A 26,838-nucleotide genomic window follows, 5' to 3' on the forward strand; every position below is an offset into this window, starting at 1 on the left:
TATAAAAGAAGAAGTAAAAGTGTTGCTGTTTGCAGATGACATGATACTATACATAGAGAATCCTAAAGATGCTACCAGAAAACCACTAGAGCTAATCAATGAATTTGGTAAAGTAGCAGGATACAAAATTAATGCACAGAAATCTCTGGCATTCCTATACACAAATGATGAAACATCTGAAAGAGAAATTAAGGAAACACTCCCATTTACCATTGCCACAAAAGAATAAAATACCTAGGAATAAACCTACCTAAGGAGACAAAAGACCTGTATGCAGAAAACTATAAGACACTGATTAAAGAAATTAGAGATGATACAAAGAAATGGAGAGATATACCATGTTCTTGGATTGGAAGAATCAACATTGTGAAAATAATTATACTACCCAAAGCAATCTACAGATTCAATGCAGTCCCTATCAAACTACCAGTGGCATTTTTCACAGAACTAGAACACAAAATTTCACAATTTGTATGGAAACACAAAAGACCCTGAATAGCCAAAGCAATTTTGAGAAAGAAAAACAGCTGGAGGAATCAGGCTCTCTGACTTTGGACTATACTACAAAGCGACAGTAATCAAGACAGTATGGTACTGGCACAAAAACAGAAATACAGATCAATGGAACAGGATAGAAAGCCCAGAGATAAACCCACGCACCTATGGTCACCTTATCTTTGAGAAAGGAAGCAAGAATATACAATGGAGAAAACACAGCCTCTTCAATAAGTAGTGCTGGGAAAACTGGACAACTACATGTAAAAGAATGAAATTAGAACACTCCCTAACACCATACACAAAAATAAACTCAAAATGGATTAAAGACCTAAATGCCAGACACTATCAAACCCTTAGAGGAAAACATAGGCAGAGCACTCTATGACATAAATCACAGAAAGATCCTTTTTGACCCACTTCCTAGACAAATGGAAATAAAAACAAATAATCAAATGGGACCTAATGAAGCTTAAAACCTTTTGCACAGCAAAGGAAACCATAAACAAGACGAAAAGACAATGCTCAGAATGCGAGAAAATATTTGCAAATGAAGCAACCGACAAAGGATTAATCTCCAAAATACACAAGCAACTCATGCAGCTCAATATCAAAAAAACAAACAACCCAATCCAAAAATGAGCAGAAAACCTAAACAGACATTTCTCCAAAGAAGATATACAGATTGCCAACAAACACATGAAAGGATGCTCAACATCACTAATCATTAGAGAAGTGCAAATCAAAACTACAATGAGTGCTGGTTGTGTACTGGGTACATTAGGCATTTTCACACTGCCCGGTGGAGGCTAGGAAGATTAAGAAAAGGACAAATTACTTAACATAGAAATCCAACTTCAACTTCAACTTCTTTCAAAAATTATAACACCAATGAAAACCAAAATGGCAAAAATCAAGCAAACAAAAAACTACAATGAGGTATCACCTCACACCGGTCAAAATGGCCATCATCAAAAAAATCTACAAACAATAAATGCTGGAGAGGGTGTGGAGAAAAGGGAACACTCTTGCATTGTTGGTGAGAATGTAAATTGATACAGCCACTAGGGAGAACAGTATGGAGGTTCCTTAAAAAACTAAAAATAGAACTACCATATGACCCAGCAATCCCACTATTGGGATCTACCCTGAAGAAACCATACTTCAAAAAGAGCCATGTACCACAATGTTAATTGCAGCTCTATTTACAATAGCCAGGACATGGAAGCAACCTAAGTGTCCATCGACAGATGAATGGGTAAAGAAGATGTGGCACATATATACAATGGGATATTATTCAGCCATAAAAAAGAAACAAATTTGTAGTGAGGTGGACGGACCTAGAGACTGTCATACAGAGTGAAGTTAAGTCAGAAAGAGAAAAACAAATACCATATGCTAACACGTATATATGGAATCTGAAAAAAAAAAAAAGTTTCTGAAGAACCAGGAATAAAGACACAGATGCAGAGAATGGACCTGAGGACATGGGGAGTGGGAAGGGTAAGCTGGGATGAAGTGAGAGAGTAGCACGGACATATACACACTACCAAATGTAAAATAGATAGCTAGTGGGAAGCAGCTGCATAGCACAAGAAGATCAGCTTGGTGCTTTGTGACCACCTAGAGGGGTGGGATAGGGCGGGTGGGAGGGAGACTCAAGAGGGAGGAGATATGGAGATATATGTATATGTATAGCTGATTCACTTTGTCATACAGCAGAAACTAACACAGCATTGTAAAGCAATTATACTCCAATAAAAATGTTTAAAAAAAATAGATGAATAGGCTAGTCAGGAAACGTTTGGAATCAATAGCGTTAGCATAATTCATTTGAGAGATTTACTATAGACTGAAATAAGCATTCTGGAAAACACAGCCCTGCTCAGAGAACTGTGTGACTTCATACACCCTCAGCGCTTTACCCTGTTTTAATTAGCGGTCAGCAATCTCAACAATTTTTCATGTTTTTTAAATTTTCCTGAATAATTATAGCCATGCACACACATTCAAAAACTGTTTCTGAAGCTCATTTTTCTCTGACCCCTCAACAAGCCTGTGTAATATCATTTCAGTGTTGCTTATTATTAAGTTGAAATAATTAACTGAACTTGGCATCCTGCTAGAAGTCAATACCTTTTGTTAAAACTGGACTTTTAAAAATAATGTAAGGACGTTTATAAATAACTACTAACAAAAGCACTAAATGTGTAAACCTGTCTATAACTACTGTATTTTCTATTTTTCTTACATCTTAGGCTAAATTACAAACAGGCTTATCCTATCACCTGAATATGAGAAATAAAAACTTATACCACTTAGGTTTCTACTCTCAGTTGGTGTCATATCTTCATGAAGGTTTTTTGGAAAACAACTTCTACCTATTATATGTTCTTTATAAAAGGTATAGTTTATGTCCAAAAATAAGCAAGAGAAAAAGGAATCAAAAGAAAAATAAACATTTTTACCTATACTATGAAACTGATTCTTATCAAGATTTATCTTAACATGGAATGGTTCCCAACTATTTTACTTGTAGGAATAGATACTAGAATAAATCATTACATAGATACACAGAGTTTTAGGAGTAAAGATATTCATGTATGGTGGCATTGCTTATATAGCAAATATTACAAACAGCCTAAGTGGAGCTGGTTAAAAAAACTAGTAAATTCTATATACTGTATGGCTGTATTTAAAAATTGTGTTGCAGAAATATTTAAGGGCAAGGAAATATGCTTATGACATTTCAAGTAAAAAAAAAAGCATGTTATCAAACAGTGTTTATAATATCATCCCATTTTGGGAAAAAAAAAAAAAAAAACAACTACCAGGACTTCCCTGGCAGTCCAGTGGTTAAGATGCTGTGCTTCCAGTGCAGCGGACATGGGTTTGATCCCTGGTTGGGGAACTAAGATCCCACATTCCACACAGCGTGGCCAAAAACAAAAACAAAGACAAACAAACAAACAAAAACCTACAGAAAACATGAGTGGAAGTAAATATACCAAAATTTTATCAGCAGTTTTACTTTTTTTTTTTAATATATAAATTTATTTATTTATTTTTGGCTGCATTGGGTCTTCGTTGTTGCCAGCAGGCTTTCTCTAGTTGTGGCGAGCGGGGCTACTCTTAGTTGTAATGCGTGGGCTTCTCCTTGTGGTGGCTTCTCTTGTTGTGGAGCATGGGCTCTAGGCGCACAGGCTTCAGTAGTTGTGGCTTGCGGGCTCTAGAGCTCAGGCTCAGTAGTTGTGGCGCACGGGCTTAGTAGCTCCACAGCATGTGGGATCTTCCTGGACCAGGGCTTGAACACGCATCCCCTGCATCGGCAGGTGGACTTTTAACTACTGTGCCACCACAGAAGCTCAGTAGTTTTACTTTTGGATGATGAAACTGTAGATAATTTTCTACCATTTCCATAAAAATCACATATTACTTTTGTGATGAGAAAATAATTATGATGAGCTATGTTCTTAATGCAATACATAGGATAGTTAATTTTCTTACTATATAAGCTCTAAAAGTCTAATATCTTAAAAGAAGAGACTAACAACATAGGACTAACAACTTAAGAGAAAAATATATGTGTGTGTGTGTGTGTGTGTGTGTGTGTGTGTGTGTGTGTGTGTGTGTGTGTGTATAGCCACACCACATGGCTTGTGGGATCTTAGTTCCCCAACTAGGGATTGAACCTGGGCCCTTGGCAGTGAGAGCATGGAGTCCTAACCACTGGACTGCTAGGGAATTCCCAACAGAGGTAAGAATATAAGCAAAGGGAACTATAAATGGTTTTAAGACATATGAAATATATTCAACCTCCGTCATTAAAAGAAAAGCCACAATGATATTCCATTTTTCATGTATCAGATTGGCAAAGGGTGAAACATTTTGATAAGACACTGTGTTGGTAAGAGTATAACTAACATATATTCTCCTAAATTGGTAGAAGTGCAAATTGTTTTAACATCTCCAGAGTGCATTTTTGCAGGATCTATCAAAATTACATACCCTTTGTCCCACTGATTCTTCTAGTAATTTATCATACAGACAAATAAATTACATATTACCCAAGGATATTCCTTTCTACTTTGTTTCAAGCAGCCAACATTCTGGAACAACCCAAAAGTCCAATTATAGTTAAATGAAAACATCCTCCTAAATGGAATCTCAGGTAACCATTAAAAAAAAAAAGAGAGAAGCCTATATAATGACATGAAGATAGTTTCAGATCTATCAAGTGAAAAAAGGTGAAGTATCATATGTATAGTACACTGTCATTCCTGTAAGAAATGAGTGGTGAAACATCTAATATACCTGTGTTTTTGTATTTGCATAAGACATCCCTGGAGGGATTCATTAGTACCTGGTAACTATTGTCCCCTAGAAAGGTTGCAAGGGGTCACTGGTGGGGGAAGACTTAATTCTCACTGCACATCTGTATGTGGTATTTGAATTATTTACCAAGTTTGTGTATGATATTTTGTATTATTATTTATTTTATTTACATATGTATTTAGCTAGTTAATAGTTATTTTTAAATTATCAGATATGGAGAAGAAGCACAGATGCAGAGAAAGATTCCTAAAGGGAGCATGGGGCTTTGAGTCTGGCATCAGCTGCTCCTTCCCTGTGGGATGTCAGGAAAGCCCCCTCCTTACCCTGGACCACCTTCTCTTTCCCTAAGGAAAATAATAAAGTTCTCTTTTCCCTCTTGGGAATCTGAGCGTCTAGTTGTTTTCAAAGCACGTACTTGTTTTCAAATATCACACAAAATAACAGGTGTCTCAGCTACTAGAATTACACACATCCCTTTCCCTGTTGCTCACTCTTTACAAAGTTATTATCTTGGGAAACTTTGTCTCAAGCAACAATTTTCTGAGCACTATTTTACACACAAGGCCGTATGCTAAGTGCTAGGAATATTAAGAGTATAAGACATCCCAGCTACTGAGTGCCAACTAAATGTCAGGTGCTGGATGAAGTGTTTTTTATAATTGTACCTTGTCATGTTCACATCAACCCAGTACCTGGTAGGCTCTATTAATATCTTCATTTTACAAATGAGCAGGTGGCAACTAAGAGGGGTAAGTTACTTGCTGGCAAAGGTCACCCAATTAGGAAGTGATGGCACTGAGAACTCGAACCCAGCTCTACATGACACCAGAGCCTGAACTACTTTTTACCATTATTCCAGCCCATGGCGCCTCATTTGGTGGGGGAGGAAGACAAACAGATGCTTGACCAGTAAGGTAAGTGCTCTGAGAGAACCTCCAAGTAGGTCCGATGGAGATTTGCATGAAACTGGCATTCAGGAAGCATATGGCTCTTGTCCAAGTGGACGTTCGTAGACTTCTTCCCGTAGGTCAAGTGAATGGTGAAATTGTCAGTTTTCAAAGCAAACATTGACCATGAGATGAACTCAGTCTGACATGTGGCTACACAGGTGACTTGGTACCATGACAGGGAGGCATTCATCTGGATGCCACAGGAATTCTCTCTCAGGCTTCACAGTCAGGCAGACCTTGACTCAATTCAGATCTGGCACTCAGTAGCTTTATAACACCAGTTAGAAGACTTAACTCCTCTGAGCCTCAGATTCCTACTTGGTAAAATGCAGATGAAATGAAAAAGGTGGAAATGAACATGAAGCTCTTGGTATAAAGTAGACACTCAATAAACAGTAATCACACATGAATTCTCATATAGGCCTGGATCTACCAAAATAATCCAAGATTGCAGGGCAAGTACTTCAGTAGAAATGGAATCATTTGCAAAATACATAATTTGTTTTCCATAAGTCAGTATAGTAGTGTTTTGTTTGAGAAGCATCTGACATAAAGATTCTAGCCTAAGAATTTCTCCCACTTCCTTCTGACTTAGATCATCCACACCTCTAATTACTGCGGATCATGAGTGATTCTTAGTCTCATCTTGTACCCTCTCCACCCATTTTTCTTCCAAATGCACAGAGGTGCCAGGGGCTGCTGTGTTTGCTAAGGATCTTGGGTGACATCTTCCTAGGCATGAAAACTGTATTGAGATGAGTGCCTTTCTTAGCCTTATGTTGTCAAGGGGTCTTCTTGTCAAAATCATGAGCAATCCTAAAAGGAGGGGAGTGAAGGTCACCTGAAGAAAAAGAGAAAATCCAAGTCCTAAAGAAAAGCTGACGATTAAAAAATGAATTTCCTTCTTCAGTGTGCAAAATGTCTCTTGAAAAAGTGGTTTGTGTTTAGAAGTTTTATGTCTACATTCAACATGCTGCATTTCAAGAAGCATTTCTTCTTTGATCCTTTGAGCTCCTTTAATACATCAGATGGGTTTTTAATACCCACAGGAATATATAAACTCTTTCCAAGCTAAACAAATGGAGGGTAAGCTAGAGAATTAATAAACACACATCTATAGTTTTGGCAACTTGCTAAGCCACTTCAGGTGCAGCACTGGGAAGCCCAAGGGAGGAACACAGACTGCTCTTTGAGGTAGGGGTGGTGGGCGTCACACAGCAAATAGCCATCAGGATGGAGACAATGCACTGCAGAAAGGCCACTCTCAAACGTCAATAGTGTGGATGCATCTCTGCACTCCTCCATTCTGCATGCAAATAAACATTCTAAAAATACTCCTCGGCTCTGCTGGTCTCCTACCCTCTGGCATGGAAGAGGAAAGCCTCACTGTGTTGTGAGCCCAGCCAAAGTTACATGTGCTCCCACCCAGCTTTCCCACACATTAAGAAATGTACAAATGGGAAATTGTTGTGAGACTAATTCATGTCAGGTAGAGACCTGCCTAGTCATTACAGACATGTGCCCCTCTCATTTTGCATCATGGACTCTCGAGGAAAAACAGTAATTTACAACATTTCCTGTACTAAAACCGCTCCAAATATGGCTTATCAAAGAGCAAGTAAAGATAGTAACATCTACACAACAATGGCCATTCTATCTGGAGCCTCAGAGTTGTAATCATGGCTGCTTCTGGAAATAGGGCACTATTTTCCTTTAAGCAACTGAGAAAGAGAATCAGTGAAATCCTGTCTCCAGTAAAGTGCTTCACTGAACTGAGACTCAGAAGAAATGGTACAAAAATCAATCAGAGGTTTTAATCCCAATTATTCTAATGTTTATGGGCCACATTTTCATCTTCTGGCGATGTTGCAACAATCCAAAATAAAGCTCCCAAGATAAGCATTTACTTCCCCCTCCTCCTTTTTAAAGTTTAAAGCCAAGATGTTTTTAGTAAACGAAACATACAGCACTAACTAGGTTGTTCATTGTAAGAGTTAATATTAAATTACTCAAGCCTAGCTCCATACCATAATATGAAAAGAAGGTAGCTCTTTATTAAGGAATGAGTGGCAGGTCATTAACATTATATGACAAATTGTTGAAAAACTTTTATACTTGATACAATCATATTTTAAATATTTTGTGATGGAAAGAAATTGCTTTTAGAATCCAAAATTTATTCCTATACCACCATCTGAGATGCATGGGCTTGACACTGTAAAATTCAAGGGGAGGACTTCCCTGGTGGTGCAGTGGTTAAGAATCCGCCTGCCAATGCGGGGGACACGGGTTCGAGCCCTGGCCCCAGAAGATCCCACATGCTATGGAGCAACTAAGCCCGTGTGCCACTGGCACTACCGAGCTTGCGCTCTAGAGCCCGCAAGCCACAACTACTGAGCTCGTGCTCCACAACAAGAGAAGCCACCACGATGAGAAGCCCGTGCACTGCAACGAAGACCCAGTGTAGCCAAAAATAAATAAATAAATAAACAAATAGAAATTCAAAGGTATAGGAACTATTTTGATTTCGGTGATCTATGTTCTGCTCATTAGCAGCCAACATGGCTAGATCTAAGAGAGTAAACAACACCAAGGGAAAACCTGGAGAAAAATAAGGTGCACAACCCTCAATCTCCAAAGGGAAGAGCTTGACCCTTGGTGCTAATTTCACTGCAGAGTAGGAAGGTTGTCTTGTTTAGAACTAAACTAAGACAGTATAAAAGGGCCAATGATTATTTCATGGGAAATTGAATCATATTTATTTACACGTTTAAAACAAGATTGAGTACAGTAGTTTGGCAAGAATCTATAGAGCAGGAGATACAAAAGTATTTCAACAAATTAGTGTATGCTTGCAAATTAAGTGGTTAAAAACGGTTACATTTTAACACCTACAAATTATATTATTCATTACACTAATGTATTCCCGTTGGCAAAGTCTGTATCTAATTTGTGTAATGAAGTATCTGATCACTATTGAATATGTGTAGTCCCTAACTCAGAATTCCAAATTTTTCATGAACCAAGAGTTCAAGTAGATCCAGGAAGTGGCAAAACTCCAAGATCTATATTATCTAGGACAATCTCATTGGAGCAAAAACCTCACCAACAACTTTCTCTGATTGAAACTATTAGTTTTACCTTCCAGGCTAAGAAATCTAGAAGAGGGGACTGACTGGAGTTCTGTGGTTTTCCTACAACACTGTCAACACAGATGGGTTTGTGGACTGTGCTCTATAAAAATATCTCCAGTTTATAAAGTATTTACTCTGTGCTGGGCACTGTGATAAATATGAGGGCTGTAGTTTTTTTTAAATCCCACATACAGATCCTATGAGACAGGTATTATACCCCTTTCAGAGATGAGCAGACTGAAACCTACAATATTTAAATAACTGGTTAAAATCTTTGCATGGTTAAGTGCTGTAGCCCAGATTGCAGCCTAATCCCAGAGCCCATCCTCTTAGTCTTTACTCCAGGAAGACACCACGTCCCCTTTATGCAGTGGGTCCACTATACAGGTTGTACACTTGGTAAGATCCACTTGGTAGGAACACCTGCAGGGCATTCACTGAGAACAGTCTGAAGAATTTGCGGTAAATCACCCCCCCAGCATAAGCCCTCAACAGGAAATTGGAGTCGTTTGTAGGAAAATGGAATCCCTGAACTATGGTTCTCTGAACTGTAGCCCACGAAACATGTCAACACAGCTTCGAGAGCAATTACTTTCTTTCAGTTTAGTGGATAAATGAAAGGCGCGTGGGGAGAAGTGATGAGAGAAGAAAAGTGTAGCCACAGCTTTTGGGGCTTCCAGGAAGATGAGCAAAACTTGTGTGCAGATCCCAAAGTGAAACTGATGGCAACATAATTCTTATGAAAAGTGATGAGTAATACTACCAAAAAAAAAAAAAAAAAACCAAGGACACACACATAGACACACAAAACAACAACATAAAAATCTAATCTAATTTGATTTAGAAATTAATATCTTGCCAGCACTGACGTGTGACAAGAATTTTAAAGCTCTGGCATTAAAAATGTGACACGTTTAATTTCATTCTTGATTAATTATTTTTTAAATTGGTTATAAGTGTTTAACTCAGCAATTGATTCTCATTCCAAGGGAACATTTGTGGATCCCTTTCTCAGCAAAGGGCGAGGGGGGTAACAAGAAAAAAAGCAATGTACTGGAAAGTAGTTAAAACACTGCATTCTTTTTAGATATCCAATTTTGTTAAGCTTGTTGACAGTCACAAATGCCCAGAAAATATGGGCTGAGTTGTTTTAGACTGCTGTTTGAATAACAGATTAATTTAATAATCAGTGGGATATTGAATGACGAAAATTATTGGTTAACACAGCCAAACCACCAACCCTAATGACATTCTTATGTAAATTCTTATTTTCTTTTAGGCTCCTGCATTCTTAATAAACCCTATATTTTTGAAAATCCTTTTTTAAACATTGCATACTGTCCCTCTGTTATAATATATCTGTCTATGATATAGACAGATAAATGTCCACTTTTGGAGTTGCCACTGTGAAGGTTTCTATTTAGAGCAACCGAGTCACCTCTTGATGTTTTTTCCATATAAAGCCAACAAGGGATTCTGGAAACTGGACACAGAGATGGAGTTGGGAGCAGCCAGTCTTCAAAGATCTCTGATGGCTAGAACCACCTGACATAATTTCCTGAGTTCCAGCAAGATGTTTAGGCACCAAGGTAATCTGATGTCTTCTGAGAGATGGGAAGATTGTTAATGACAGTCCACGAGCAAACTGCCACACGAAGCACGTTCCCGTGGGAAGTGCACAGTCCTTTGGGATTGTTGCTCTATGGTTTGCCATTGCTTGTGGAGGAAAGTAATCGCTGCCTTGAAAATGGTTTGTAAAGGACACAGCTTTATATGTTCCATTGCGGGAGGCGAGATGTTTTTCTTTGAAAAAGATCTTAGTGCATAATTTTTGAAATACTGTAATTTTCACCAAACTCAGTTTCCAACTCACTCATCGCCAAATACTGTAGAATTGTGTTATTTTTGAATGTCACTGCCCCTGACCTGAAGTTACCTACAAAGCTGGTCAAAAATTAGTAACTGTCTTAGAGAACTAGTCCTGCAAAATCTCATTCTTTCCAGGTAAAGGTTGACAAATTTCTACAGGCAATGAATGTAAAGCAGATAGGCAAATTGAGCTGTCTGGTTGCCACCAAACCTGCTGGCCACTGTACTGAAAACTCTACCTGCCATAAAGAAAGGAAAGCTGACAAAAGTCAAATAACATTATTTTCCTCATTGACATATTGCATTCCAAGAATATAAAGCTCATACAAAATGTTACCTTCATTCTTTGATAAATACTCACATATATCTTCTAATTAATTTTATTTCATAAAATGGAGAAAGGAAAGCCAGCATGAATGGGATATGCAAAACACAAGAATAAAAGAGTTCAATCCTTCAAAAGCCTTCAATGAGACTATTCTTTATGAGTCTATTTAGATTGATATGAGCATCATATCATAATTTTATAACAAAGTCTCACAAAAATTTTCGCATTAGGAAGAAAAATAGTCATGAATCGACTTCTCATTTAACTACTCACCCCAGCCAACCTGTCAATTTCTAATCTCTAAAAGAGGAGGAGGAGGAGAAGAGGAGGAGGAGGAGGAAGAAGAAGAAACAGATGAGTTTGCTCTGTTAGGACCAGGGTGTGCATGCTGGGAGGGGTACATTCAGAGGTGCAGCAAATGGCCTGTCTGAATCAGGAGTTTCTGCTTCAAAGGTCAGTGCCATGTCACCATTACTGCTGTTATTTCTCCCATCATCTGGAAACTGATCATTTTTTCTCCCTTCCTTAAAACTTCTCAGTTGTTCCATACGGGTGTCAGGGTAGCATGTGAAGTCCTTCAAAGGACTAGTACTCTGCAACAGGATCAAAGAGGCAATACGATTGGGGCCTTACTCATTCTTTGCCTCCTCTCTCATCTTGCCTCACCCCCACCTCTGTGTTCCAGCTTCCCTGAACTTCCAACCATTTGTGGAACAAACCACAACTTCTTTTGCCTCCATAAGGCTCTTCCCCCTACCTGGATACTCCTACTTGCTAACTCCTCCATACTTGGTGGTCTTATATTGGATGCTACTTCTTCCAGGAAGACTCTCTTGATCACTCCAAGCCTCCCTTCTGTGCTCCAGTGTGACATTTACTCTCTAATCCTGGCATGAAGCAGGGAGTGTTGACATTGCCTAGTTACTTCCTTGTAAACTCCATGAGGAAGGAACCATGTGTGCCTCATTCATTGCTGTCTCCCCACAGTGTAGCCCAGTGTCTAGGATATAATTCACAATCAAGAAATGTTCACTGAAGTCCTAAGTTATCTTTAATTTTTTTCCCTAAAGACCTATTTTGCTTTCCAGGCAAATTCCTTAGAAACATCCTTCAAGGTAATTTATGTATCAGCACTCATATCTTAAAAACTAAATTGTCATCTCACAAATTAGACATTAGAAACAGGTGAAGCCAATCTGTGATGTGAGAAATCAAGAGAGTGGTTATATTATGGTAAGTGGGGTTGCACCCAGAAGAGGGTAGTTGGGGGGCTTCTTAGAGGGCTGATGATGTTCTTTCACTTCTTAGCCTGCATGCTGGTTACATAGAGGTGTCCTCTTTGTGAGAAAACTAATCAAGCGACAAACTTACGATTTGTACACTTTTCTGTATATGTTATATGTCAATAAAAAATTTACTAAAAAAGAAAGGAAAAGCACAAGCCCCTGTCCCTCTCCTCACTCAGACCCCAGAGCCTTTACTGTTTGCCTCCATAGTTTATAATGGAGCTGCTGGGTGGTGGTCTTAAAATAAAGCTTTGAAAGCAAAATCTTCCCAAGGCTTCAACCCAGTGTGGAATTTCAACTCTGAAAAAGACTAGGCATGGAGGGTAAAAATACCTTCAGCATCAACTTCATTATCTTATTCGTCCTTGGCTTCCCCAAAGCACCTACACAAGTTTCCGGGCTGTAGCAAGAACATATTAACCTCCCATTGAATGAAAGGTAGTCTTCTCTTTAGTTTGAAACCTTTAGGTCACTTATTTTCATCAAGCAGCATTCATATCTTTGGTTTCTAACTACAAGTCAACAAGGAAAAATACTGCTTGCCCTAGCAGTTGTCCATCTTGGTTCTATTTGTTTTCTCACTTAGAATGGAAATGAGAAACCTAACTTACTCTACTAAATATGATTGCCTATCATTTGCTAAGAGATATTGGCCACCTCATGGAGTTTGTAGTTATGATAACTGGGGAGATAATATCTCTCTGCTCAAAAAGGTTCATAATCAGGACTTCACTGGTGGTCCAGCGATTAAGACTCTGTGCTCCCAATGTAGGGGACCTGGGTTTGATCCCTGGTCAGGGAACTAGATCCTGCATGCCACAACTAAAGATCTCACATGCCACAACTAAAGATCCCACACACTGCAACTAAAAGATCCTGCACACCACAACTAAGACCCAGTGCAGTCAAATAAATAAATAAATAGTTTTAAAAAAAGGTTCAAGATCATTATAAAACCAGTAGCCTCCACTTCACAGAGCCATGAATAGTCAACAATACTTAAGTAATACGTGAACTTTGGTCATCTGAATTACCTCTTTCTCCAGGGAATTCTATAGTAGTGAAGTGATGTTAGACTTTGAAAAGGAACATTTACATTTCAACAGAATGGCTTATGGATGTTAAAAACTTTTTATATTAAGTTGGTATGGTATTATGCCTGTGTTAAGTGTGGCCATTTATTGAGTACTTACTCTCTTCCAAGCATTATGCTAAATTCACAACATAAATTTTCCCACTTAATTCTTATAAAAAGTCTATGATATGCTTACCATTATTATCCTCCAAATTACTCAAGAAGAAGTTGAATTTCAGAGAACTTAGGTTTTTACTCAAGGTTACACAATTAGCAATTAATGGAGTTAGGACTCACACTCTGAACCCTCTGATTCCATAGCCCCAGCACTAAACCACTATACTTCAGTGCTTTCCTCTGATGGCTCTAAAGTCCTCAGCTGATGTAGTAAACTATGACATGGTGGACTGGGCAAATACAGAAGCTATTCTGCTCTAAACACTTAGACATGCTGGATGAAATAGTAAAACAAAACAAGTGTGTTTAAATACAAAGGAACTTACAAGAAAAGACACTAAAAGCCAACTTGCACGTTTATAACTAAGTGTAAAAAACCTGATAATCTGGTACTGTCTGGGGCTCTCAATGGGTAAAACAATGTTAGTGTGAGAAATCAAAATTTAAGCGTAAACTACATGCTGCTTAGGAAAAATATTTACTGTAATTATATGATAAAGGGACTCCTCATTACAAAAACATAACAATTACTTCTGGGCAGTCAATAGCAATAGGATACATGATTGAAGCCCAATTGTAAATCTACTGTGAAGAGACACTCGGTCTCTATTCTGTTCCCACAAAAATAATCAATAGCAAAGATCAGCTCACAGTAAAAAATGACAAAACACATGAGAAACTAATCAACCAGGAAAGAAAGTAGACACAAAAAACAACAGGATTGGTACCTTCAAAATTTAAACTATTAAAATAATCTTAAAAAGCCTTTATTAATGGTTATAAAAACTTAAGAATAAGACTTTATATAAAAAATATACAGAATTTTAAAATAAGCAAATAAAACTTCTAGAAATAAAAAAGACAACCTTATTAAAATCTCAATGATTCTTTGCACACCTGAAACTAATATAGTATTGTAAATCAACTATACTTCAATTTAAAAAGAGAATGCAGTATTTTTAAAAAATCTCAATGGACTCTTTAAGCAGCAGACTAGACACAATCAAAAGGAAATTAGTGAACTCTAATATGCTTAAGGAAATTATGTAGAATAAAGTACACAAACAGAAACACATTTAAATCTAAATACACTTCAGTGAAACTTCAGAACATTAAAGAGACACACTTTAAAAGCCATCAGAGGGGAATGAAAAGCCAGACTACTTATAAAGGTACAAACCTAAAAGTCATAAGACAATGGAATAGGATCTTCAAAGTATCAATTTAGATAGTATGAAGTTAAATTATCACTGCAGAGTACATATTAAATAAGAAATTTCAAATAAAGAATGAGATAATTTATCACTCCCAGATCATTCCTGAAAATAACTTCTAATGTACTGTAGAACCAAAAACAATGGTTAAAAACAAAGGCAATGGTAAGTAAACAACTTGGTAAATATCTCATTTACTATAGGCAGCAATAACAGTAATAAAATATTTGGTAGGTTGAGAACACAGTAGAACTAAAATGTTAGAAAATACTACATGAAAGAGCTGAGATGTAATCCGGGTTAGAGGTTCTAAGGTTTTGTTTGTTCTGGAGGAAGGAAGAGATCCTGACCAATTGAAATGTTTAAAAGGTTAAGGGTAACTAGCAAAAGAACAGAGTGTATACTTTGCTAGTATACGCTAGTATACTGGTAAGGGAAAAAGGGGAATGGAGAGGACAGAATGAATACAACAGAAGGCAAAAAAGAAAGAAAAGTAAAGAAAGAAAAGAGGGAGAAAGAAAGAAAGAAAAGAAAAAAAGCATGGGGAAGAGAAAACATAAAATGAAAATAGAAATAAATAAAAACTTACTGGTAAGCAAAATAAATTTTAAAAGATTAAATCTGCAATAATAGAGATAATAAAATTTCAAATCCAGTTATATTCTATTTACAATACAAAATCCTAATGCAAAATGACAAAAAAACAAAACACTTGAAAATGGAGGGAAAGGGCTAAATATGCCTAGAAAATATTACCTAAAGAAGAATTACTAATCCTATGCTATTATCAAACAAAATAGGCATTAAAGCATAAAGACTTTCATGTAAAGAGTGTTATTACACAATGATAAAAGGAATGATTTATTAGGAAGCTACACCAGTCTTGAACAGAAATAGCCATGGTAATATAGCTTCATAATATAGAAAGCAAAACAGAGTGAATGACATGAAGTAATGGAAAAATCCATAAGCCTGGTGAGAGCTTGACATCTAAAACAGACCAAGAAAAAAAAAGTTTGAAACACATAAACACACCTGATCCAATGGATGCATATTAATCCCTATACTCAGCTTTCAGAGAATAAAACTTGCTTTCAAAAACATGGGGACAAATACTAGAATATACAGCAAGTCTCCACACGTACTAAAACACATGTGTTATACAGACCATTATGTCATTTAATTGGATATCAATAATAAAAAAAAAGATAGCCTCAAAACCCATATATTAGGAAATCTTAAAACACTATTTAAAAATTTACAGATCAAAAAAATGGTGAAAGTTAGAAAATTGTTATTGCTGAATAACAATGAAACTCTATATTAAACCTACAAAGATAAACTGGAATGTAGAAAGTTTATATATATATATAAAATATATATAAATGAAGCTGAAAAATGAAATTGAAAAAGTTATGCATCAAACACAAAATCGTAGAAAATAAAAAACAGGGTAAATCCCAAAGAGATAGAAGAAAGGTTAATGATACAGGTAAGAAGCAAAATAAATGAAATAGAAAGTGAAAGCAACTGAGAGAATGAAACAAACTAAATGATGGTTCTTTGGAAAGAAAACAAAACAAACCTATCTGCACCAGTATGGAGAGGGAGGGAGAGAGGAAAGGAGGGAGACAGGGGAAGAAGGAGAGAGTGATTTAAAAGGGGCAAACTCACAAATACGGTAACATTTTTAATGAAAAGAGAACACTATTTACAAATGTATGCAATAAACTTGAAGAGTGAGATGAAACAGGCAATTTTCTCAGAAATATAATCACCAAAATCATTTTAAAAAAGAAATGGAGGGCTTCCCCGGTGGCGCAGTGGTTGCGAGTCCACCTGCCAATGTGGGGGACACGGGTTCGTGCCCCGGTCCGGGAAGATCCCACGTGCCGCGGAGCGGCTGGGCCCGTGAGCCATGGCCGCTGAGCCTGCGCGTCCGGAGCCTGTGCTCCGCAACGGGACAGGCCACAACAGTGAGAGGCCCGCGTACCGCAAAAAAAAAAAAAAAAAAAAAAAAAAAAAAAAGGAAATTCCAAAGAGATATTATCTAACCACTAAGGAAACTGAGTGACTGAAAATTTACTCACATACAAAAACAAACAAATAAGCAAAAACCCATCAGTCACTGACAGTTTTATGGGTAGTTTTACTAAATCTACAAGAAAGATAATTTAATCTCACACAAAATGTTAAAGATATTAGAGAAAGAAAGAAGACTCTTCAGGTAATTTTGTGACAATAAAATGACCTTAACAGCAAAGCCAAATGACAGGACAAGTAAGGGAAAGTATAGTACACTCTCCTTTTTGAGCACAGATGCAAATGTTCACAATATAATATGACCAAATGAATCTAGTAATATGGTTTTTGTTTTCTGTTTTTTGTAATCATGACAATGAAAGTCCATCCTGGGAAAGCAAGTATGTTTTTATATTAGATAACCCATCTACTATTAAAGATATTTATAATATATATGATATAGTTCATGACTTAAAATTTTTTTAATTATATGAATGTAACAACATATTTAAAAATTAAAATTATTTTAATAATGGATGTAGAAAAAATTTTTGATAAATTTTAACATCCATTCAAGTTTCAAACAGTAACAACCAGAGCAACAAGTACACTTGAAGAGGTTTTCTTTAACCTAATAAATGGTTACCAAAAACTCATAGCAATTTAGGAAATGGATAATAATTAAGGTTGCACAACAATGGAATGTGCTTGATGCCCTTGAGTTGTACACTTAAAAATAGTTACAATGATAAATTTTATATTATTTATATTTTCCTATAATCCAAGAGAACCCATACACAAACTATTAGATCTAAAAGAGCAGTTAGTAGTTGGATGCAGGATATTTAACATACAGAAATCAGTGAGCTTCTCATATGTTAGCAATTACCGATCAGATAATGTAGTTTTAAACATATGCCATTTCTGATAGCAAAAAACCATAAGCTGCTTAGGTATAAATCTAACATAAAATTATAAAACTGTATTGATAGGTATGTAAATAAAGAGAGATATTCAGCTTATAAGTGGGAAGGTCCAGTATCTTTAAAAATAGCACTTATCTTCAAATTAATCTATAACTTATAGCAATTTTAATCAAAACCCTAGCATAATTCATCAAAATTAATAAGCTGATTCTAAAATTAATACAAAAGAGTAAACAGGCAAGAATAGTCAAGTTGATTTAGAAGAAGAATAAGAAAAAGATTTGTTCTCCTGGCTATCAAGTCACATTACAAAGATATAATAATTAAAGAGATATGGTGTTGACACAGGTTTTGGCAAACCATAAAACCTGAACACAGATCTGCAAATAGATGGGAATTCAGCCCATGACACAGATGTCATAATATATCTATTGGAAAATAAAAAGTACTCAATATAAAGTTCTGGTTAACAGACCAACTATATGGAAAAGGACCAAATTAGACCCTATCTCATGACACTCACACAAGTAAATTCCAGAGGGATTTAAGTTCTAATGTGAAAGGCAACCCTTTAAAGTGTTCAGAATAAAAATATATGAGAATATATTTATTACATTAGGGCAGACACTACTTTCTGATACAAGGCACAAAATGTACAAATTAAAGAAGAAAATAAGAATAAATTAGACTACATTAAAATAAAATTTAAAAACATTTTAGATTCATCTATAGAATTCTATAAAAAGTGAAGAGATAGACCAAGGAATAAGACACATATACAGAGCAGAGAACTGCAAAGAAATCATACATGAAACGAAAGAATGCCCAAATCAGTAAGAATAGATCCACCACCCAGTAGAGAACTGCCAACAGGAATGAAGAGGCCAGAGACCCCAAATGACCAATAAAACCAGTGAAAGAGGCCTGACCTCATTAGTAATCAGGGACACTCATATTAAGCCTCCAAGAAATCATTTCCAATATGTCAGATTTGGGTGAATCCTGAAGGCTTGGTGCCTTCAATAAAAACACCTGAGAAATTTCCCCAAATAGCTGAAATTGCCAACTGTCAACTGGGAAAAAAAACCAATCAGGACTTTTTCCACCAATCTACCAACTGGACTAAAAAGCTCTTATATTCTAGGATGTATTTTCGTACATTTGAATGTTTCCCAAACTCTAAATGATCTCTCTAGTAAAGCCAAGTGATGTTTCTTCCAAGCTGATGGAAATACTTCCTCACACAAGAGGGCAGCCATGTTTCCAGCTCTCAACGTAATCCTATGCATGTCAGCCGCACTGGCCTATCTGGAAAAGTTCTATACTGACCAGAAAGGGGCAGGGGGTGCTTACTTGGAGCAGTCTTCACAAGCAATGTTCCCTGAGGTTTCCTTGATGGTGCGCTCAGAGACGAACGCTGGATATTCAGTATCACAAGGCTCCAGGGTCTGTTTCAATTTCTGGGCTGTAGGAATAAGGAAAAAAAAAAAAGGTAAAGAATACACCGCACAGACTTTGTTGTGACTGGCAGCCCCCAGTAAGTCAGAACGCAGTTCTGCTCCTGATGCTCTGGGATTTTTCTAGGCACGGCATAATGCATTATTTTCTAATTAGTCAAGTGATTTCATCTGCCAAGCAACTCTATAAGCTATAATTCCTCAAGCAGTTCTGCTGGCGTGATCAACTATCATTTATGCATCACAAGAATTCTACTTTCTGGGACAACATCAGACACTAGGTCTCTGACCTCATGCTTACTTGAACTTAGCAGTGACAACGACACACACACACACACACACATATATACATCTGAATAAATGTATAAAATACAAGTTACACCATATTACTTAGGGTCATGGTACAATTGCATGGTTTCATTACAGAAACAAAATTGAAATATGGAATAGTAAAATACATAATGTCTTTGAAACACAGCCACGAACCTAATCCTACTATTATGAAGTTCCTTGTCCAGTAAGATAGTACTAAATAACCCTGGCATGTGGATGAGTACACAGTAGGTACTTGGTAAGGGCTTGGTGGTGGATTAATTAGCTTAAACAAGTTATGTCCAGTGGGCAAATTCCAAAACCTAAGTCTCAATTTTTTAAAATTTGTAGATTGGAATAATATAGTTCTTTTACTAGAGGCTGATGTGAGATTTCAATGAAATAATGTATGTTGAGTACTTAGTGCAGTACTTGGAACATAATGAGTGCTAATGCCAATTAATAATAATAATAACAACAACAACAACAAAAATAAAGCTAGCATTCTAATGAAGCCATTAGGGATGACGATAATGATGACAGATACTATAGCCTAGTGGTTAAGGGTAAAGTCAGAGCAGTTTGGAGTACAAATTCCTGCTTCACTGCTTTTAGCTAATCCTCAGTATTCTCATCTGTAAAATGGAGATGCTAGTAGTACAGGTACTCTTCACAGGAGATCTACTCATGAACATTTTCCTGGTAGAATGCTTGCTTATAGGTTTCCAATACCTAAACTTTGTATAAAGTTTTTGGCTGATGTTTATATAGAAATATAAATACATATTTGTAACAAAGTCTCCAGTTACATTCCAAATGCAACTGGTTTGGATGTCAGAACCACCAGTAGATGTTTTGTAGAATGTCCATCAGGGAGGCTGCCGGCACTAAGTGAGCCATCAGAGGGTTACTGAATGCAAAACAACTGTTTGGTAACAAGCAGATGATTGTTGGGTGATCAGGAAGCCATGTTTTAAGCATTTGCATCCTAACGTGATTCTTTTATATACAGGCCTTTCTACTGAGCTTTAATTATTTTGAGGAAATTGGTCGGGGGTTTGGGGTTGAAGATAACACCTTGTAATTTTTCTTATTTAAAACGAATGGAAGTAGACTCAGTCAGCTTTTTATGCATAACGTGATTTTCAGGAACTGGTCACTGACATTAAGGGGAGATTCCCATGCTAACTCACAGGGTTGTTCTGAGGAATAAATAGACTAATGCATGTACAACTCTTAACAGAGTGACACACACGCATATTTTCACACACATGTGTGGCCCCCCTCCCCAGCAGCCTTCATGTTACCATCTACATGCCAGGAGTTGGGCTAATTGTGTAGTGTTGACAGCTAAGAGCACAAATTCTGGGTGTTGTGAATTCTACCACTGCTGTATGGCATCAGGTGGGTTTTTAATTTCTCCACACTGTAGTGTTCTCATCTGCAAAATGGGAACCAACTCCACATGGTTGTTTGAAGATCAAATGAATTCATCTACTAAAAGTGGCTGGTACATTGCTAGGGCTACTTAAGTGTTTGTGCCTCCTGCCAGCAGCACTTCTACTGTGAAGGCTACTTCATTGAATCCTCAGACTGTCAGCCTTTTTGAGCCATTGTTGTTTGGTTAGAATGGCAAGCAGACGGCTGCCTCCCTGATCCTGACTCCGTCATGCCTGCAAAGGGCCAGGTACCGAACACTGTCTATCCCCTGAGCCTTCGGTGCTACCTCATAGGAAGTGTCATTACATGCTTGCTGAGTAAATGAATAATTCTCTTGAATGGTGTTTTTCAGGCAAATAACACAGACAAAGGAAATGGGAGGCTCTCGGTCCCTAATGGCAAATTGCCTGCCTTGGGTGGAAGGCAAAGGGCATTTCAGGCGGCTAAGGTGCAACAGTAACAACACAGAGGCGCTGGGTGGGAACATCATTCTCTTCCCATTTCTTTGTCAGTGTCCTCGATTTTTGTCAGGAAGATGTCTTCGTTTGATGCTAGGGAGTTTCTTCCATCTTTCTATCATTTGTTTTTTTCTCCTTTACCCGAGGGAGGCCAAACATGAAGCTCAGAGGACCTGACTACAATATGATAACATGGTTTATTTTCAGGGTTCTTATTTTTACAACTGATTTCTCTATATGGCAAACAATACTGACTTCTAATTTGGGAAGCTTCCCTTTAATATTTAATTTATCTAACTTTCAAAAAGTCAGTTAGCTGAAATGAAATAAAGATTAAGTAAACAAAAGCACAGATTGTAAGTGTATATGGCACAGCATGCAGACGGCATATAATAACCCAATGATGGTAATGGATAAATTTATTAAGAAATTTATATGCCAGATGTTGTTCTGCTTTAGATGTATGTATTTATTTAACAGTACAACATGACAAAATTTTAAAAAAAAATCAAACTGTGAGGTAAGAACAATTGTTATCTCTGTTTTGGAGATTAGTGAATGGAGGAGAGGTTGAAGTGAATTGTCCAAATTCATCCAGTGAGTATGTGGCAGAGCCAAAGTTTGAACTTGAGCCGTCTGGCTCCAGCACATGTATATATATTTAACTGCTTAATGAAGTTTGGCCAATGAGAGAAAGGAAGAAAGGTCTTTGGGGCAGGCTGAGATAGGCAGCACACATGATTTAAATAACCCTGATAATTGCACCATCCCTAATTCTAATTGTCTGGGCCCAGTTACAATGGAATGAGTCCAGCGCTCTCAATGGAGAGACTCATTTGGCTCTGATCTTTTCTAGAGATGAAATTCTTATTCCTCTGACAACCGTAGGGCACCCGTACTGATGTGGTGATGAGCCGTTGATTCTATTTGCAGTATGACTATACATTGGCTGGAAGTTGCTTGGTACTTTTGGGAAACACACAAATTATCATATAAAACCATGGCCACATTTAATCTAAATAACATGGTTTATTATGAAGACCTTTCTTTGTCTGGAGCGCTATGGAAAACACCACATATATTTGCTAGTCATTACTGTTTATCTATGGAATTTCAAACCAATAACTAAGGCTGCCAGTCATCTGATGGGTACTGTTTTAACTCTCAGGCATTTAAAACTCATTATCTTACAAAGGTGTAGGTACACAAGCATCATGGAGCTCAGATAGACTGATTCCTTATTTTCTCAGAAGGGAAAACTGAAGTTCAGAAAGCAGACATAGCCTGCCTTGAGTCCCACAGAAAGTGACTCATCACGATCATTACCTAAATAGCAAAACAACCACCACCACCTTTGCAGCCAATACTCACTAAGCGCTTACTACATGCCAAACACTGTGCTAGACCCTTTGATGGATAGAATCCTCACCATCACACAGTGAGCAAGGCCCTGCTGCTATCCTGTTTTACTGATGGAGAGACTAAAACTCAGAGAAATGAAGTTAACTGCTTGCCCACAGTCACACCACTATGTTATGCAGCCCAAATGCACATGCACATGGTCACATCCCAGAGCCTCGGCTCTTGGCCATCACCCTGTCTGCCTCCCACCCCAGTTATACTGGACGTCTCAGGCTGAAGCCGCCAGAACCTATCACTCACTCACAATGAAGCACCCAATGGAGCATCCACACAATTGGATTTCTTTAATTTTCCCTTAGCAACAAATGTCCCTGATGAGAATAACTGACTTGGGTTCACAGTAATTATGTGCAGACAAACAGGAATGAATAGAGTTGCCATTTGAAAAGCTTTCCTCTTCTTTTGTCTCTGTGAATGCACCCCCATTCATAATCGGGTGCCAGCAAGCTCCATTCTCTTTGTGCAGCTTCGCCAAAATGATACCTTTGTGATAATCAAGCAGAAATGGCCTTCCACAGTCCCCTTCATTAAGGAAATGAAGCAGATAAACAGTGTAATTATGGATTCCATTTTTAGTTAAACAAAGATGTATGTCTCAGCTCAGGGTCTTTATCTAGGAGGGAAGGGTAAATTTAGAATGAAGAAACCTCTCAAGGCAATATTGTTATGGCGCTTGGAATTTACCCTGCTTACACTGGGTCTGAGATTCACGTTCACCTCTAACAAAGATTCAGATGATTGCAGCTCTGTGGGTGAGTGCATTCACCATCTGAACCAGTTTCTTCATCTATAAAATAGAAAAAGTCATAGCCGTGCCCAGCAGAGGGCTGTAGGTCTGAATGAGACAATTCACGTGCAGCAGCTTGCTCAACTTGGAACTCACAGAAAGCCAGGTGCGTCTCTCGCCGTTCTCCGGCGGAGGTGGCTGGCCTTGGTTTGGGGTCGAGTCCATTTCCTATTAGCTGTCTGACTTACGTGCCTCAGAGAGGCTTAGTGATACATTCTAGCAGTCCCCACCTCTCAGATATGTTGAAGGGATCTGAAGAGAACCTAGTGCCAGCTCTCTGGGAAGGAAAAAGCACTATATATTGGCACACAACTTGCAGATGATGTAACTATCTCACAAGGTCTTTGTGCAGTCTGTCGATGGAGTGAGAGGATTTGGAATTGTCTACTAAGGGTTGTTTAAAAAGCTCCTAAGACAGAAAACAGAGACCTGAAGCATCACATCATTCCTCTTAGCTAAGCTGGAGGGGGAAGAAGGGAGAAGGGATGTGAAATTTCAGAATGGGAACCTTCACAAGTTTCTGTAAGTGTCATGAGTGCCAAGACCGTATCCCCCTTCCTAATTCATCTCTCCTGCCCTACACCAGGGTTTCTCAAGAGTGGCACTGTTGACATTTTGAGTCAGATAATTCTTTGTTGTGAGGGGCTGTCCTGTGTGTTGTAAGATGTTTAGCAGCATCTCTGACCTCTAACCACTGGATGCCAATAGCTCTCTCCCATTCCCAGTTGTGACAACCAAAAATGTCTCCAGACACTGCAGTGACCCCTGAGAGGCAAAATCACCCCCAGGTTGAAAACCACTGGTCTAAGTGGAGATCACAGGGATGGGCACTTAAAAGAAACTCTACAACTAATTGTCCATGTCAAGGACCAGAGCAAGAGTGAGGGCAGATGCCTATGGCAGCAGGGAAGGGAAGCAGGCCAAGGTAAGAATGGGGCGAGCAGCAATGGAGGCTGGCATGAAGAGGGTGCACTCTCATGCTCACCACCAAAGCCCCTCAGCCAGGGTGGGCAGGCATCTGGATATGAAGAGAAATGAGAGGAATGCCAGAAAGTGAACCACTGAGGACCACCAGCCTGCTGCCCCAGCACTGAGCACACTCCTCATAGAGAGCCAGACGTCTTCGCCAAAAGAGACACCACCACCCAAAACTGGAGCCCCGCCCACCACACTGGAGACTCGCTCTGTGCCCCATCTTGCACGTGGGCTTTGCATGCACAGTTTAATCCACCGCTCACAACCACATCACGTTTATTGTTATCTCTGTTGACAGCAAGGAAACCAAAGCCCAGAGAGACCAAGCGACTTGTCCAGAACTGCATAGCTAGCAAGTGGCAGAGGAAGGCTGCCTGACTCCAAGGTCAGGGCACTTCACCTCTAGGTGAAACAGAGCTCAAAGCCTGACTGACAAGGAGTGGTGATTTGTCCCCAGGCACTGGTGCTGCAGAGAGCAGCCACCTAACCAACTTGCCATCCATTCTCTTGGCCTCTATTGATCACCTTTCTTCCTTTTCTCTCACTTAATCTCATGTACCTTTTTTTTACCCCTAATAGTAAAATTGTGGACATGCTAACCAAATAAGAAAAATGACTAGGAAAAGATAACAAGCACCCATTATGTAAGTTCCTTCTCATCTTTCTTTTTCAAATCATGTACAATTTTAAACAAAAGCAGGTTCATGTTATAGGTAAAATTTTCTTTGGGGTACTTGAAAGTTTTCCTATTTCCTATTTTGGTTCCTGCCTATTGACTTCCCTTTGGCCTGACTGCTGATCTGATTTAACTCTACATCCTCCTTCTCCCCAACCATTGGGGGGTTTTGGGGGGTATATACGACTTTGCATATTGTTTTTCTTGCTGTATTACTAAATTTCATAGGTATTTTCTATGCCTTTCTGTGAATGGGCTGTCATTTTTTTGTAGTAACCGTAAATTTGTTTCCTGTGTCTGTGAGTCTTTTTCTGTTTTATATATAGATTCATTTGTATTATTTTTAGACTCCACATATAAGTGATATCGTATGGTATTTGTCTTTCTCTGTCTGACTTACTTTACTAAGTATAATGTTATCTAGGTCCACCCATACTGCTGCAAATGGCAATATTTCATTTTTTTACAGTTAACATATCATGAATTAATTACAGCTACCATTTTTGAGGGCTTACTATATTCCAGTCCTATGCTCAGCATATATCATGATTTATCTTACCATTAAATGTACACATACACACAAATGATAAGAGATAAATATTTTTTATTATTTTCTCTACTTTGCTTACTGTGGGGAAACTGAGCCTTGAGGAGATCAGCTAACTTGACAAAGGCCAACCTCAGAGCCAGAATTCAAATCCATACTAATCTAACTCCACAACTCAGGCCTCTTAATAGTTTCTACTAATTACTGCTCAAATCATTGATAGTTTTGAGCAGGGAAGGTAATATGATCAGATTTATATTTTATGAAGGTAATGGTAAAAAGGTAATGGTTATCCATTCATTCAGCCTGAGAAAAGCAATGTGTCTGTGACCCTTAGATTTCAGCACTGCCCACTAGCTTTTGAAGAATTCTCCTGTGCAGTGTATGACCTCAAAGCCTTAGTTAAGGAAACAGGTCAAAGTGTATATTCAATGAGGGCTGAATGAAGCCTGTGGAATTTTTGTTAGACTGAACAGTGCTGCCCTTAGCACAAAGGATGCCTTTTGCTGACAGAGAGGAGAAATCATCACTCCTTTGTCCTAGGTAGTTTTATGTGAGCACATCCCTGGTGAAAAGTAGCCAGTGAACCCCGGGTTCATCACTCTGAGCAAGGAAAGAGAAGCCAGTTGCTGCTTACCTTTAGCTGTCATATCTGAGTGCCACCAACTGCAGAGGTTAAATTCCACCAGGAACCTAAACAGGAGATGGAAAAGCCCAATGTTACTTGGTCACCCACACCCTGAACTGAAGTGACATTCTGTGTTATTCAGCATCACTCACCTCATTTGAAAGAATAACATCATCATCTGAGATATCAAGGTGGTTGGTTCAGCTACCACTGAATTTTCATTAGGTTTTGTCTTACTTGTGAAAGACTATTTTATCACCAATGCCAGCCAAACCCTAAAATCAGGTTCACCTAGAGTCAGGGACGCTTTTGAGAAATATCTGCT

At 38.1% G+C, this 26,838-nt stretch overlaps 1 protein-coding gene across 4 annotated transcripts in view; it reads right to left on the reverse strand.

Annotated features, from left to right (window-relative positions):
* The window catches only part of CACNA2D3 (calcium voltage-gated channel auxiliary subunit alpha2delta 3), an 808,785-nt gene that overhangs the window by 29,259 nt on the left and 752,688 nt on the right, over positions 1–26,838 (reverse strand). For all 4 annotated transcript variants that reach the window (XM_067043906.1, XM_067043907.1, XM_067043905.1 and 1 more), the window contains 2 exons: positions 26,523–26,578; positions 19,165–19,276 (listed from right to left, as the gene is read on the reverse strand). In XM_067043906.1, the coding sequence (XP_066900007.1) occupies positions 19,165–19,276; positions 26,523–26,578 (168 nt within the window). The remainder of the gene's footprint in view (positions 1–19,164; positions 19,277–26,522; positions 26,579–26,838) is intronic.

Source organism: Kogia breviceps, chromosome 10, assembly GCF_026419965.1.
Source record: "Kogia breviceps isolate mKogBre1 chromosome 10, mKogBre1 haplotype 1, whole genome shotgun sequence".
In the NCBI taxonomy this organism is placed as follows: Eukaryota; Metazoa; Chordata; class Mammalia; order Artiodactyla; family Physeteridae; genus Kogia; species Kogia breviceps.